This window comes from Clinocottus analis, unplaced genomic scaffold (assembly GCF_023055335.1).
Source record: "Clinocottus analis isolate CAN_PGR_092001 unplaced genomic scaffold, fCliAna1.0.p SCAF_25, whole genome shotgun sequence".
Taxonomy (NCBI): domain Eukaryota; kingdom Metazoa; phylum Chordata; class Actinopteri; order Perciformes; family Cottidae; genus Clinocottus; species Clinocottus analis.
This window is the reverse complement of record NW_027175987.1, coordinates 7,665,650-7,682,592: the sequence shown is the minus strand read 5'-3', so window position 1 is coordinate 7,682,592 and position 16,943 is coordinate 7,665,650. Positions and strand designations below refer to the sequence as shown.

At 41.0% G+C, this 16,943-nt stretch overlaps 1 protein-coding gene across 5 annotated transcripts in view; it reads right to left on the bottom strand.

Moving 5' to 3' along the window:
• Positions 1–16,943, bottom strand: part of frem1b (Fras1 related extracellular matrix 1b) — a 69,046-nt gene that overhangs the window by 34,526 nt on the left and 17,577 nt on the right. For all 5 annotated transcript variants that reach the window (XM_068591541.1, XM_068591542.1, XM_068591543.1 and 2 more), the window contains 8 exons: positions 11,673–12,017; positions 5,652–5,794; positions 5,332–5,528; positions 3,635–3,725; positions 2,776–2,943; positions 2,323–2,531; positions 717–810; positions 341–593 (listed from right to left, as the gene is read on the bottom strand). In XM_068591541.1, coding sequence (XP_068447642.1) covers positions 341–593; positions 717–810; positions 2,323–2,531; positions 2,776–2,943; positions 3,635–3,725; positions 5,332–5,528; positions 5,652–5,794; positions 11,673–12,017 — 1,500 coding nt within the window. The remainder of the gene's footprint in view (positions 1–340; positions 594–716; positions 811–2,322; positions 2,532–2,775; positions 2,944–3,634; positions 3,726–5,331; positions 5,529–5,651; positions 5,795–11,672; positions 12,018–16,943) is intronic.

Below are 16,943 nucleotides of genomic sequence, written 5' to 3'. Positions count from 1 at the left end.
TTTGTGATTTTGGGCTATACAAAATAAACTGAATTGAATTGAATTGTATATGAAGTAGTGCCGAAGTGGGGGCCATCACCCCCTTATTGCCGTTATCTTACAAAAAGTGTGCTTTTAGATACCCTTTAAATGGAGAAAATGTGCTTTCTAAAGTGCACATAAAGAGAGAAAACGCTTCCTCTAAGTTGCTATACACCTATACGGTTCCTTTCTAGTAAAAAAAATGCAGTCAAGTGCCCTTTACAATGGTGAACTCACAATTAAGAGCTGAAGAAACAAGCTGATAATTTTTTGTACGCGTGCCACAAACACAGCGTCGTCCACAATAATGCTTCCTTACCTGTGTGGACATAGTAAACGTGTCCCTGCAGCAGGTCCTGCTGGGAGAACTTGTCTACGGTCAATCCAGCTCTCTGCAGCTCCCCTTTGCCTGGACTCCGGGCCAGCATGTAGGTCAGTCGGGAGTCGTCGCTGTCCAGGTCTGTAGCCGACAGATAGTCCACTGTAATCTGGACCTGCCCCGCCTCCACGCAGCTCAGTTCCCCCCGCAGCCCTCCAACCAGCTGGGGAGGTTCATCGTTCATTGGCAGGACCTGAGGATAGCAGGAGAGGCATCACAGATTTAAAATACACAACACAAACAAATACAGTCCAAATCAAAAAACATTGATTGATGATGTGATGTTGCACATGCTTTGGCGGGACAGTAAATTCACCTGTATCGAAAGGACGACGTCTACTGAGTTCAGACCGTCCGTCACCTTCAGATGGACTTCATCCTCGGTAGTCTCAGAGTCGTCGTGGATGTACCTGCCACACAAAGAGCCATCCCACTCCATCTGTCAGTAAACCCGACTTAAATTACAAAATGTAGTCCTGGCTTTAAGAATGTTCCTCTCCATACATTATTATTTAATGATCAATTCTGCGCAGGTCATTAGTTTGCGGACAGTTTTTTTCTGTCCTCTTTTATCCTCTCTCCTACTCTCATACTCTTAGAAAAGGATTGAAAAGTGTCAGAATATTTTCAAACTGTGTCTATAAATTGTACTTATATTTATTAATTGCTTCTTATTGTACTATGAACTCTTGTTGCTGTAATCCTACAATTTCACCACTACGGGACTAATAAAGGATTATCTTATCTCATCTTATAAAACCTATGACATTGTAATAACAATTTTTTTTTGTTTCCCAAATAGTTTTGAAATATTGTGTTGCTTTGTTTAAGTGTACTGAGGCAGAGACCGAATACCGTGGGCCAAAAGTGGGCCACACTCTTACAGTCTGGTCAGGCCACGGCCCCACCACGAGCATACGGGGCGAGGGTACCGACCGCTCCACATGATGAGAAAAAAAAAGAGAAGACGACTCTGTGAGCAAGATGCGAGGTGCGTGTCACGGTTATTGGGCAACGGGGTTTCAGATCCCTCTGACTCGCACGTGCGGACTCCTTAGTCCGTGTTTCAGGACCGATTGGGTGGGTTGCCAACATTCCCGCAGACCCCTGACGCCCTTTAAGTGGGCCGATCCCCGCCCTGGCGACGCAACACGGCACTAAGGACAGTGCGCCCCGGTGGTCAGAGCAGGGGGCGCGTCCCTGACCAGCGGGAGAGAAGTCACAAGCATATAATACACACCGACCTTAATTAAATTATGTATTCATATATTCTCCAGCCCATCACTTTGAACTTAAAGACAAACTCAAGTGATTTAAATATTCTTCGTTAAAATTGTGAGAACATTTTGAATATTGTAATTGCAGTTGAGGTGGAACTTTCCTGACTTTTACTTAATTGCAAGCTCCAAAAGTACTTCATGCTGCATCTCCCGTAATGCAACATGATTACATTAATTCACAGGGTCCTAGACCTTATAATCAGGGAACCCGTTCTCTCAATTAATGTTAAACTGCGATGAACAAAGTCTACCCTAAAAACCTAAATATAAAAAGGGAACGTGACAAGACTTTAATGTGAAGATCTTGAGCGACGTGTTAAGTTTCATTAATGGTTGCTAAATATTGCTTAGGAAATGGACATTAAACTGAAAAAACAGGTGAACACAGATTGAGTTGATTGAACACGGATTGAGTATGTAAAGAGAACATTAGAAAATAAAACCCTCAATTTTATATTATATAAAGGCTCCTTTAGAGCAACAGAAAACATGCTAGAACTACTAGCCTTTTTTTTCTTCAAATAATCCTTTGAATGCCTTTTCACAAATACCTGGTAAACCCTAACCAACCCTCATCTTTAACCGAACTTAAGTGGAAAACTAAGTGTAAAAGTAGATGTTCAATGCCTCATTGTGTCTGACCTGAGTCGGAGTCCTCTCAGATCCTGAAGAGTGAATCCGTCTCTCTGCTGCAGCGCTTGGCCTTGCAGCTCCAGCCGGCCATGTTGAGCCATCCGCCAAACTTCTGCCCTCAGAGACTCCTCTCTGCTGTCCCTGTCCTGAACCAGGAGGTGCTCCTCTCTAACAAAGGCCCCTCCGCCCTCCTCCACCCGCAGCAGGTTGGTGAAGGCCTGACGAAGAACACAAATGATCAACCATGAGAGATGCATAGTCAAATGTGGAGTGAAATAAAACATGCTGAATATTCACTTTGGTGGATTCTCAACCTGATATGGTGGAAGATTTAAAAACTACATAATTTCCAGTCATAGATCATCACATGGCATTGAAACCCCCCAACAATTAACAGTGTTCACTCTCATAAAATATGTTCATCACTCGGACAAACAACCTAGTCAGTGTTTGATCTCTGACCTCTGGGGCCTGGTCGTCCACAGGGGTGACGGTGATGTTGAAAAGAAGGCCGGAGACGGTGCCGCCGTGGTGGTCGCTGACGGAGAAGACAAACTGGGAGAACAGTGGCTCCAGGCCGATGTCTTCCACCGGAGGCATGAAGGCCACCTTCATGTGGCGTACTGCATGCTGGGAGAGCACAGAAAATGTTTATCGTTTTTTCAATATCACATTTATTCAGGTATAGAATATTATCATCATGAAACTCTTGAAAACATTCGGTTTTTCTCACATGCTGCCACAGTAAGCCACAACAAAGGACATCCTTGATCAATTTAAATAAATGGAAGCTGTGTTTACGAACAGAAAAACTATATCAAATGTACTTCTCTTTATTTACTTCAAATATTTATTGTGTTTTAAGATTCTTCGTTCACTAAGGAGGCCTACGTGAAAAACAATGTTTTCTTCAAGAACTTAAAGTAACATGACGACGTATCACACAATAGTTTGTGTGGTATCCGACAAAAAGTTACACTTTTGTTTCCCTACCAACGTCCAGAAACACGTGTCAATTTATGCTTGTCACAAGCAAAGTCGTTTCCAAATGAACTTCTGTGTTCACAGGAAACTTAGTTAGGTTCAGGCAACACAACTACTTAGTTAGGTTGAGGCAACACAAGTACTTGGTTAGGTTTAGGCAACACAACTACTTGGTTATGTTTAGGCAACACAACTACTTAGTTAGGTTGAGGCAACACAACTACTTGGTTAGATTTAGGCAACACAACTTTTTGGTTAGGTTTAGGCAACACAACTACTTGGTTAGGTTTAAGCACTGCACGTGGGTATTTAAGGATACAGTTTATGTGTTTCAAACCTGTGTGAAGGACTTTAACACCGGCACCATGTGATCTCTCTTCATGCTGTTGGCAGTGTCTGTGTAGAACAGACGCCCTGCATCCATCAGCCTGATAATTAAAACAATATATATATATATATATATATATATATATATATATATATATATATATATATATATATATATATATTAGGGCTGTGAAATGATTACAATTTTTAATCAGATTAATCACAGGTTTCTGTGGATTAATCATGATTAATCACATATTACTGATATTTTCGGTATATTTTTGTAAAAACATACAAATTTATGACAAAAGACTGATATATACATTGTCATTTATACATTGGGCTGCTGTTGTAAACAATGCAACTAAAGGCCATAAGGTGAGCCCCGTTATCGTTTCATCCCGCTCCACAGTCGAGCATCTACGAGATCTTTAGCTCATAAAAAAAGTCGTGCTAAACTACCAAAAAAAAGTTTGTCGCTGAAATTCCAGTCGATTATTGATGCAGCAATGTTTTATGCAGAACTAGTTTCTTCAGAGCGTGACAGGATATTCGTCGCGAGTGGAGGTGACGAGGCTCAGTGTTGTCAGATTGGTGATGGCGTAGTATCGTACCAAAGGCTCAAAATGATTGTATTTGGAGGATAATTATCGTGCATCTGGCAACCCTGAGATCGGTCGACCAATGACAGTTCTTTCTACCGTCAGAGCTCACGCAAGAAGGTGAACGTAAGCTACTGTTTCAAAACTTGTAAGGGCGTAATAACTAGTTTGTGAAAGACTCAGAGAAATACAAATATCCAACGAGGCAAAATCCCGGACGTTTTGGAATCCCTGCCGGACGCAGTTTTAGGTCTCGAAAAGAGGACATGTCCGGGAAAAAAAGAGGACGTCCAGGTAATTGTCATTACTCACAGAAGTCCAGTGATCCCCTGTCAGCGCCACATGATCCGTAGCAGCCAAGTCATTTTCCGTTTTGTTCTATTTAGCTTTATACAGCGCGTGGATTTGTGTCATGATTGTGTGTCTTTGCGGTGCTTTGAAGCTCGGGACCCCCGTTGCCACTCGCAAAACTTTGGTGAACCCCTCATCCTCAACAATATTAATTCCGCAACTGTGCTACTCAGCTTGTCACAGGCAGACTTAGTGAGGGGTCTTTGTTGTTCAGTGAGGCTGGTTTGAGGCATTCCACTTGAACGCCCCTGGCTGACCAACATGCTGCTCATTGAGATGTTAAGGCTGGTTGTGCCACGGTGAAACGACAACGTCTTCCCGAGTGAACATCTGACATCTACGTCTGACTGCATTACAGTGGAAATAGTTGAATAGGTATATTAGAAGCTCATTCTGCGCATTATATACATACATATATACATATATATATATATATATATATATATATATATATATATATATATATATATATGCATATATATATATATATGCATATATATATATATATATATATATATATATATATATATATATACATATATATATACATATATATATATATATGTATACATATATATATAAAGAAGGTTTATTATTGATTTCAGGAATCAGGAAAGTGGGAATCAGACAGATTTAGAGGTGATGGAAAGTTTTTTTTCTTTCTTTTAATTAAAACCAGATAGCAGTCTTTGTGCGAAAATGGCTTCCCCCATCCTTTACAGCAAAAGCAGTCCTTTCCTTGTCCTGTGCTTACCCAGGAAGCAGTGGGCTGAAGCAGGGCTGCGTGATGACGTAGGTCAGGTCCGTGTCTGGATGCTCTCGGTCGGTAAAGTGGAGGTGAGCCTGGGTAATATAAACCACCTCGGTCTCCTTCACCGTCAGCGAGCGAACGCTGCCAGAGACCTCCGCCGGCAGCTGGTCCTTCACCGGGAAAACGTGGATCACCACCGTCTGGATCCACAGGAAGGAAAAAAGTACTAGTACCACACTGTAAAAATGCAGTGAATACAAGTACCTCAAAGTTGAATACACATAAATGTACTTCAATAAATTTAAATTATAATTGTGACTCGCATATGTTTGGGAGAGGTTGGGCGGCTGGTGGCTGTCAGACAGCTTGAAGTCAAAGAAGTCCTCAAACTGCTCCTCTCCCGAATGCTGGTAGTAGATCTGACCCTTGATGAGATCTCTCTGTAGGAAACTGTCCACGGGATCTCCTGCATAGTAAAACGCACCAACAACATTTACAGCAGTCAAAATCACGCATCAACGCCACAAAACTATTTTCTTTTATTATTTCTCCAACGAGTGTCAAGGAGAAAAAATTTACTTCAGTGGATTAGAAATATTGAATTTCATTTCTAAGTAAGTCTGCAGTCAGTCAAAAAAAAGAAAAAAATCTGATTACGCTCTCCTTTAAAAAACATGGCTGTAAAAGGAAAGAAAATAATTTAACATTTGTTACTGACTGATGGATCAAGGTTCCGTAATGGAATATTTTATGTTTTGTATTTAATGTACATTCTATAACAAAAAGACCTTAGATACCATCCAGATAAAGCCACAAACATTATTTACGCACTTGAGGGAACTTCTTTTTATTTAACTGACTTTTCTATTTAGAGATTATATATGGGGTTAGAACAGTCTCAATATATTTACAAATGCACAAAAAGATTCACAAATGCGTACAAAGATTCACAAAAGCATACAAAGATTTACAAATGCGCACACAAAGATTTACAAATGCACACACAAAGATTTACAAATGTGCACGAAGATTTACAAATGTGCACAAAGATTCACAAATGCGCATAAAGATTTACAAATGTGCACAGAACAATCCATAAATATATTTGATTTACAAATACATTCAAATGATTTAAATAAATGTAAAAGAAAATCACAAATATATTTCTAAATTTGTATGCATTCATTTGTGGATCGCACTGCATTTGTGGCTCCACATTTACAAGTTGCTTTTTTGAGACTCCCCTGCCATGGCTTGATTCGCAAATGTCTTTTTTCAAATTGGATATATCCGTGGCCAATCAGATGTCGCCCTTATTTTCAACCAATCACATGAGTGCAGCTTCCCCTCCCCTACCCACAAGGGGGGGCAGCAGCGTACAGTTATGCAGTTTGCAGAGGTGAAGTCAGAAGTCAAGTGGCGTAGTCCAGTAAAGTTGGGAAGAGATTAACAGATTCACTCTTGTCGGATCACTAACTCTTTCACTAAATGGTGTTAAAACACAAACGACACCTCTCTGTAATCATAGTGATGGAGACAACAAGCTACAACCTTAATTTTACAAAAACGGGTCGTTCTTCAAGCTGGACAAAACACATTGGTCTCTCTAAGCAGACGGCTATTCAGCCAAATCCAGGTCATATGTATTGTTCATTTGAAAAAAGATTTGAACCTGAAAAAATAAGTTTTGTTATTGAAAAAAGATTTTAACCTGAAAAAGGAAGTTTTGTTTTTGAAAAAAAGATTTGAACCTGAAAAGGGAAGTTTGTTTGTTAAACTTTGAAAAATTCAACAATGTATTCAAAATAAAAATGTTTTCAACTTTCACTCTTTTTTTTTCACAGTTTCAATTTTTTTTTCAGTTTCAAAACTTTTTTTCAGATTCAGATCTTTTTTTTATAGGTTCAGAGTTTTGACCCATATCTGGCGTGGGGGCGTGGTATCCACTACAGGGGCGTGGTCTCAGGAGTGACAGCTAACAAAGAAGCCTGAGAACTGCCCTTAACCGAGATGTCTTCAGTTAACGTGGGTACCACGAGAATTATGACTCACTACCTTCATAGAGCATATTCACGGGATTGGCAGTTAACTAAATTGACGCCAGTGACGCACGTATGTTTAGCAAGCTGTTTTAGACCATGCTTGGCGTGAATCACAGTATAAGAGCAATAAACTCGGCCAGGTTGTGCCATTCAAAAAACCCCTCTACAACAGTGCTCTCAAGTGTCAAAAAAATCACGCCCTCCCGCCACACATCGTATTTCTCACGCTAAAAAAAAACAAAAACCTCCAGGCTATTTAATGTGCCGCAGCACGCAGACATGAGCTGGTCGCGCACTGCCCTCTCCCCCCCTCCGCACCGCCCTGGAGCCGTCCGGCGGCGCGTATTTGTCGTCGTTACCGTCGCTTCTCTCTCGCTGCTTTAAAGTGATGATTGTGACATAGGGACATGTTAAAAAGTATAAACTACATTTATTGAAGTGAAGCTTTTGCCACAGTTGGACATTAAGCATAGCGCTACGAGCATTAGCTAATGCTAGCTTAATGCTATTAGCACGTTCTTCAAGGACTTTCACTGCTCTTACACTGTTACTTAGCCAGCTCAAGTCATATAATGTGTGTTGTCTTTGTTAACATCTGTTTTTGCCAGAATGACTAATTCAACAGTGGCCTCAATGTGTTTGTTTATTTATACACAATTAAGACATGAAGTAACTAGGACCGAATACACTAAGTTGTTAAGAATTTAAAATCCTTTACTTCATTACTATTCAAGATAGAGAATCAAATCACTATTTATCTGTCTAAAGACCTGTTAGTGATCAAATGTATAGTGTACAATACTTCAATCTATGCTGGTAAACAGCTATTTGACTTGTTTGGTATTCGTCTAAAGTCTATGTATATGTGTGTAATACTGTCTCTTTTTAGAGTAAGAGGTGACCAAGGAGTGGAAAATGTTGCCATAGCACGGTGCATGTTCACTATTAGAGGCTGCGGACGGGCAAGTTTCCTGTCAGGAAAGAGTGTGCACAATCAAAGGTATTTTTTACATATCAGTATAATTAATGTCAGATGTTGCCTTCCACATAGACATACTTAGTGAAATATACTGTGCATACTTAAGGGTAGTTTGATGCTTTCTTTTCCTAGAATAGAGCGTCTGTGGCGGGATGTTTGGATGGCTGTTACAGATGTGCGCTATGAGGTTCTTCACAGCCTTGAGGAAGGTGTTCTGGATCCTTCTGACAGCATCCACCTGTTCTGCGCCCAGCATGTGTTTCTCCCCCGTCTGCAGAGGGATCTCAAAGTCTTCTAGATGGGTTGGGATAATCATCCTTTAAGGACTGAGCAAAATCTGTCCCCACAACAACTGTGGACAATCGGACTCCTCCAGAATCCTGTTGATGACCTGGCAGAGGAAGTAATTATACTACTCTTTGGTCACATTGAAATAAATGATACTTTAGTTTTGGGTGAATGACGTCTCGTGCGACCTGGAGGTGTTAGCTTACTATCACTAGCTCCGTGTTAGCAGCAGCTCTAGCTGGCTTACAGTTCCCGTTACTACGGAAATATGCTATTGCAAAGTTCAGGAAATGCACTTACCCATTTCCCAATGGATCCCTTTGATTGGCGTTGTCGTCTTTATCGCTGGTATCATATCCTTCAGGCTGTGAAGCTGCGCTGTGCTCCCCAGTATAGCTTCGGCTAGGCTAAACTGTCTGCTCGGCCCCTTCTCTCTCACACACACACACACAGTGAAGTGTGGTGCGGCGCAGCGCCGTCTTACTCGATTCCGGCGGTTAACACCATTTAATGAAAGAGTTATTGATCCGACAAGTCCGAATCTGTAAATCTCTTCCAAACTTTACCGGACTATTCCATTGTTTTACTTCTGACTTCACCTCCGCAAACTGCGTAACTGTACGCTGCCGCCCCCCTTGTGGTTAGGAGAGGGAGAGCTGCACTCATGTAACTGGTTGAAAATGAGGGCGACATTTGATTGGCTATGGGAATATCCAGTTTGAAAAAAGACATTTGCGAATTGAGCCACTGCAGGGGAGTCTCAAAAGTGTCAAAAAAGCAACTTGTAAATGTGGATCCACGAACGCAGTGCGATCCACAAATAAATACATACAAATACAGGGCAGAGTTTTAACGCGACCATGGTTGGTTGATAACTTTTTTTTTTTGACAATTTTTTTTTTTATTATTATTTTTTAGAACACGGGCGACTCACGTGGTCCCTGCGGGCAACAAGGTGCCCGCGGGCACCGTGTTGGCTACCTCTGGCCTAGGGTTACCAGACGTCCTGATTTAGGCCTGACAGTCCGGATTATCAATGTACAGCGTCCAGCACAGCATCAAGCCGGACGCGTATTTGTCCTCCTTTTTGCAGCCGTGCAGCCGTGCAGCCGTGCGACCGCGCTAGCTTTTCTGAGATTGGACTGTAAGACGCGGAGAAAAGATAATGTTATCATCTTCACAATACAACATCTTTCATGTGACGCGTTGGGTCTTGGCCAATCAACGTTGAGATGTCTACAGCGGCTGTTTCTCAATATACGATCTACTCTGTACTTGATTAGGAAACTCACAACTAAAAGTTGACATTCTCTGAATACTACTGTTGTTGAGTCACAAAATGTAATTTTAGGATGTTTTCGGGCGAGAAGTTAGTTGTGTGAGCATCAAATCTTTAATCGATTAACGGCGTTAATTATTTGATAATGCCTTAACTGCTTTTTTTGGGGGGCTTTTACTTTGAAGGCAATTAATGTAGGTGCTCGCTCCCGCTTCCGTAGCCTCGCTGGACGATTTGCCGAGTTGAGCCTGAAGTGAAAGCACGTATTGTTCTGTCGTTTCTGTCCTCAACGAGCACCGCGGGAGCGAGTCGCCTCACAAAGCTTCACAGGCGGTCAGTCTACTGGCAGGCTCGCGCTGCAGGCTCCGCGACCCCAGATTGAACATTAATCATGCTTGCGCAAAAGCCGCCGCTGATACCTGTCAGCTGTCCTTTACATCTCCACCTCATTCAACCAGACTTCAGTGCACTTGTTCAAGCCAACACAGACTGGACTTTTCTCACTGAGGAAGAAAAACTGAACTGAAAACATGAAAATCACTTATTGCTTTTGTATAAAGTGAATGAATTGCTGGTCTTTAACATACATCTTTAAGGTAAGCAACAGACTGAACATGGACAAAAGAAGGAGTGGCTTGTCCCTCACAGGCACTCTTACTACTGAACAGTACCTGTTCAGAAAAAAATAAATAAAAACTATATATGTATGTATGTATGTTAACATACTGTTACTCCAGAGTGCCTGTTATATTGTTCTGATAACAATACTTTAAAAGCGTGCAATACACTAGTTTTTACTTCATTGTTGAATTTGGCACATAATGCGATTAATCGCAGAAAAATCATGCAATTAATCAGTTAATTTTTTTCAACTTTCCCCAGCCCTAGTATGGACGGATCAGTATGTATTATTCATAGTAAAAATAAATTGAGTGTGTTTCTCTGTATTCTTCTTATCATGAGTCCACCGTAATTATGTTCTACAATAAGGATATGTATGGTGTGCTTTTAACACATCCATAAGTTTCTTAAGTGCTAAATAAGCGTTATGAGCAGCACGGCATGCAGCGGCTTTCACGATGTTCTAAGCATCATGGACACACAAATATGTACCACTTGCAAAAAAACAAGCTGTGGTATTGTGGTTTTCATGATGTTATGATGTAAGAACGGATCTGGAAGAACTCTCTTCCTATAAAACTGATATAATTAATATCACCCACCTTATTCTCAAAATTGTCCAGCTAACTCAGTAAACCAAGTACGAAAAAAAAGATCCTGGTCTGCCGGCGGCCGCCGGGTCGAAGCCATGAGTGCGAGACAGGTTTTTGACTTTATCCACATGGTCATGTGTTAGGGATCGGTTGCTTCTGTCTTGCTCCCCTACTTGACTAATCCTGTTTAACAATGAGGTTCGGACTGCCCTAGCTCATTTGCATATAACGACACAGAATACAGAAATAAATATATGAAGAAATATGTGTGGACACAGAAATACAGGCATACATAAATGAAGAAATACAGAAATGTAGAAATCTATTTTATTTAATTATGTCCTGTTTATGTATAACTAGTATTTCTATATTCCTGTATTTTTTTATTTATTCACACATTTATTAAAGCATTTATTTATTCCTGTATTTATTTATTTATTTATACATTTATTTAAGTATTTATTCATGCATTTATTTATTTATACTTATGTCATGTTCTGTCCTCCATACAAACTGTCTTATATAACATGCCCATCTCTTACCTGTCTCGTGGGGGGACGTCTTCCGCACTAGCTGCCCCGCCATGGGGCCGGATGCCACCCGGTAGAGGATGTAGTCATCGCTGGAGTCCAGGTCGGATGCCAACAGCATGAACTCCTCCAGCCGCACGGCTCCGCCCTCCCGCACCTCCACCGCCATGTTGTTGATGAGGAACGGCGGTGAGTCGTCCTTGGGCAGTACATTGATGGGGAACCTGTGGCGGATGGTGTGGCGGCCGTCGCTGATGCGGAAGACGACGTGGTCCCGCGTGGTGTCGCTGTCGGAGTGGTGGTAGACCACTTCGCCCTCTTGAAGGTCCCGCACACGAAACATGAACGCCTTCCCACCTGATGAAAACAGGAGAGCGCCATCAGAAAAAGAAAATAGGTGGATCAACTTCATTGAATTACTTCAAATTGTTAAAACAGAAATGAATGAAGTGTTTTCTAATAAAGTTAAGAAGTTAGAATAACACTATTGCTTTAAGTCAGATGTAGGTAATACTTTAATGGTTTTCAAATCAATGGTTTGCATTAATCCAACTTAAAGTTAAGACTAATTGATTCTTGCTGAATTTGATTTAATTACAGACTTTCAGAACGGAAAGTATTTTAATACAGTTGCTTTGTAGTGTCCATTATAGGATTTATTGACTTGAGACTTGTCATAATCAATATTCTATGTGGACAGTGGTTTGGATCATCTCAACGTGTTGAATAAAAAGTACAACAGTTTTCACATTTTGAAAAGATCCAAAATGGGCCATGAACATTGGGGAAAAAAACAGAATCATCCGGCTGCTTTCTATGGGGAAAGTTGTACCCATTGGTAAATGGCCATTTTATGATTTCATATCTGGACAAATACTTGTTTAAATAAAGTGTAAGATTGAAGTGAACAATAACAAAAAAATCCATGTTCATCTATATTTTTAGTATTAATAAGCTCAAATTTTCGCCTCAAAAATAATTCATGGAGCGTGAATTCGACAAAGAGTTGCAAGGAACATGATAAAACTTGTCTGTCCCACATTGATGGAATGTAGGCCGTGTCCATCTGTCGGCTCTCTGCTGCTGGCTGGCCTTCCTCGCACTGTACATCATGCTAACCGCTAACTGCACAGCGTCACATGACTGGCGGCCATTTGTTGCCGTTGGCGAACAGCGCTCTGTTGTTTCCAAAGCCAAAAGCTTCGTACTTTTGATTCAATTACCATATCCCACACATGCACCACTATTTTCTTTTATTCCCCTGCATTGTCACTTGGAAAATAACAAGTTTCCCTCAGTCGCCTGAAGGCACCACAAGGTGCTGGCTGGGGATAAAACGTGACGTCTTTCCCGGTGGCCCGCCCTGGGTTTGCCAGCGTCGGAGGGTGGGGGGCCTTTCTGTCTCCCCTTACTACGTGCCAGAGAGACAGAAGGGCAAGGTGAGCAGACAGATTGAGAGAGGCGAGCGGTTGTGAGTCCCGAACCTCATTAGCGACTTAACCAATGGGAGCGGGGGGGCGGTACCGGTCCAAGTGGATAGAAACAACTTGGTAATTGGGCCCAAAGGTGGCATTGGGCAACAGGCCCACAACGGAGGAAATGGGATGGGAGATGTGTGTGTTTATGTGTGTGTGTTCACGTGTGTGCACATCAGGACAGGCAGCCATCCATTTGGCTGAAGGCATTGGACCAAGCCTGCAGTGACTGTCCCCCATGGAGGGTCAGCGGAGATCTCCTGAGAGACACAACTCCACCAGAGGACTGCTTCCTATGGGCCACGTACATACTTCCTTCATAGACAAGAGCCCACAAAAACGATATTAGAGCAGGTGCTGTGGTCCATCATGGGGTGGGTGCTGGATGGAAACAAGCCTCGTGGGACAAAAGTTTCAACAACCAGCCAACTACTATACTGTACTGTTAAGTAGTATTTCCCTGCACAGGTTTGTCGGCAAAAAGAGAGATCTGAGAGTTTAACAATATGAGTGATGAAAATATGAGAAGCAGGATACAAAGACAATGAAGAAGCAAGCGAGGCGGGGAAGTGGCGGAAAGGGTGCAGAGGACAAAAAACATTAAGTCATAAGAGCAGAACTTGTTTGGGTTGATTTATTGATTCTGGTAGAGAGTAGTACAAAGCAACCCACGTGAGGGTTTTCTGATGTTATGCTCATAGTCTTTAGAACATCGTTGTTTGTCAGTTCATGCCGCTGATTTCTGAAGTACTTGTTTTAAGTTTGTGAAAGATGGGTAGTCAGTGGTGGAAGTACCTCAAAATTGTTCTCAAGTACAGTACTTTTTATAGTACAGAAATATTTTGATTGTACTCAATTAAAATAAATTGATAGCTGAAGGCCTTGTTCAAGCTCCCAGCTTTTTTTTGGCATTTTGTATCGAGATCGTTTTTTAAAAGTCTGGACCGAAAAAATACATATTAAACGTGATTTCTTGCCAATTAAATCCAAACCACATTTAGAGGTGGTCTGAAATGCGATTCCATTTGGATTTCTACAGATGCGTATTAGTCCGGACGCTGAGCAGAATCCACGCTGCTGGTAAATAAAACCTGACATCGCGAGAGGATCGCTCGAGGAGCCGAGTCACTTAATCAGAATTTTACAACTTTTACTTTTATAGGAATGAATGAAATGCCGCCTCCAACACCGCATCAACTTTTTGTTCATATATCCATGGCTCATAACACGTTCTGACTACATCAGTTTATGATGCACCTATAAATCTTTGACTGATTCCCCTCAATATTTAAGCATACATTCAAAGTTTGATAATGATGTAGCCTTCTTTTTGAACTCATATTTTTTCATAGAAATTATTCAGTCTGCAAATGGGTACATTTGGTACATTTGAGTTTATATGCTTTAAGTATATTTTACATACATTCACACACACGCACACACACACACACACACACACACACACAAACATTGATTTGTGCAGTCAGTTAAGTTTGAACGTCATTCAATATAATTAAATTAATTTTTCACTTTGATATTTCAATATATATATATATATATATATATATATATATATATATATATATATATATATATATATATATATATATATATATATATACACACACACATTAGTGCTGTCATTTTAGCGCGTTATTAACGGCAGCATTAACACAAACCAATTTTAACACCGTCAATTTTATTAATGGCGTAAGCGCCTTTTAATTTTTCAATGGCGGATGCAGCTCAACCAGATGTAGCTCAACCGGAAGCAAAACAATAGGCATGTCGTTTGGGATGAAAGCTAGACTAACGTTATGGTTTGAAATTAATGAATGGTTCATTTTTTAATTTGGCGCATAATGCCATTAATCGTGATTAATCGCAGAAAAATCATGCGATTAATCAGTTAATTTTTTACAACTTTGCCCAGCCCTAATATATCTATCTATCTATCTATCTATCTATCTATCTATCTATCTATCTATCTATATATATATATATATATATATATATATATATATATATATATATATATATATATACATATATATATATATATATATATATATATATATATATATATATATATATATATATATATATATATATATATCAGTGACTGGCCGTCAGGGCCTGCTAAGCCTTCTCTGCTGGCCTATAGATACTCAGCCTCTAAAAATCCTTCAAATGAAATTTGGTGAGAGAAAAAACCCCAAGACAACCACTGTGTTATATGGTTTGCAATGGAAACGGAAAGTACATTAAGACAACCGAATGAATCTCTGAAGCTGAAGCTCACTCCGAGGTGCTCTTCTATCATTTATTGTTTGCGGATGTTTCTGAATGAAAATGAAAAGTTTTGCAACGAGAATCATCTGAAAACAGGCGTCCTCTCCCTCTGAGCTCCTCTCTGTTCATATGTGGCTAAAACAGCCATGAAAGGTTAACTCCCTGCCTGAACCCCTCAGGAGCTTGGGGGGGTCTGCACTCCTGCCACCTCACTCCCCTTAGCTGGTAGCATGAAAACCTGTTTGCGGACAGTGCATCTGCTCCTTGTGCACGGTGGCATGAAATGGCATAAATCCCTCCAATCTGCTCAGTCCAGCTCCCGTTTTAAGACAAAGAGGCTGTCTCCCAACGCGCTGGGCTGGAAGGGACAGACGTAGACGGAGAGGGAGGCGGCGGCAGTGATGCCCCCATCTTCCTCCGGCAATGTGACCGCGGCCCCATTTTACACCTGATTAGGAAACACATGCAGGGCCACTAGACATATGCTTCCCCAGCCACACCACAGTCCCTGACGGATGGGCAACACATGGAGGAAAAAGGGCGGAAAAGGCCAGAAGACGTTCTGTGTGAATTCCCAGGGTGGCAGTGTGTGTCGGAATACCAACACATATTAAAAGGGAGGAAGTAGGGGGACGGAGGATCAAACTGGGGATCAAACTTTCTGAAAGTAATGGGACTCTGTCTGTATACTGCATGTGGACCAACATGCAAATATGCATTTTACCGCCCTCCATCATCCATCTTCACCCAGTTTGGGGGCTGCATCCAGGGCTGAAGTGGGGACACTTTTCAGCCTGGGAATTTCAGGCTCAAGACCGACCCACTTTTTACTTGGTAGTGAAAATTCGATAAATGAAGCAATAGTTCAGCTCTTACGATCCTGTATTTTTTTGTATTAATACGATGGTCCAACAAATAATGTAAAGGTTAAATACAACAATAATAATAATCCACTTAAGATGAAATATTCAACTATTCCACAAGGATAAGTTCATAAATTAACAAAAGCAGAAATAAATAAATTAAACATTTGAAACTTATCCCACTCTTCAACAAAGAGGCATATTGAATTAATGTTTACAATTTAACTCACAGTACAGTATACACCTACATTGCGAATAGCACCAACAGCATCTACAGCATCAGTAACCGCATTAGCATTGCACTGGTTTCAACCACTGTATCTATAACTGTGTCTTTGCTTATAGACATGAGGATTTTCTTCTGTGTGCACATTAACACAAACGTCTCCAAGTTGTCCTGCCTCAATAAGCTTTGTAGCCTATTCTTCACAAATTTTAAGGTTGAGAAGCTTCTCTCACATGCAACCCGCGTAATGGACAAAGTCAACATGAACTTTTATCAGAATCAGACAGGGCCATTAGCCAATTTTTTTTTTTATTCAACCTGACTTTTTCAGCCTCTACTGTCCTCTTCCTCCGTCCATCCGCCCTGACGTGTATCGTTGCGGTCGGGCCAGCCCAGCTATCGGCAGCCTATCCGAGAAAACTTTTTG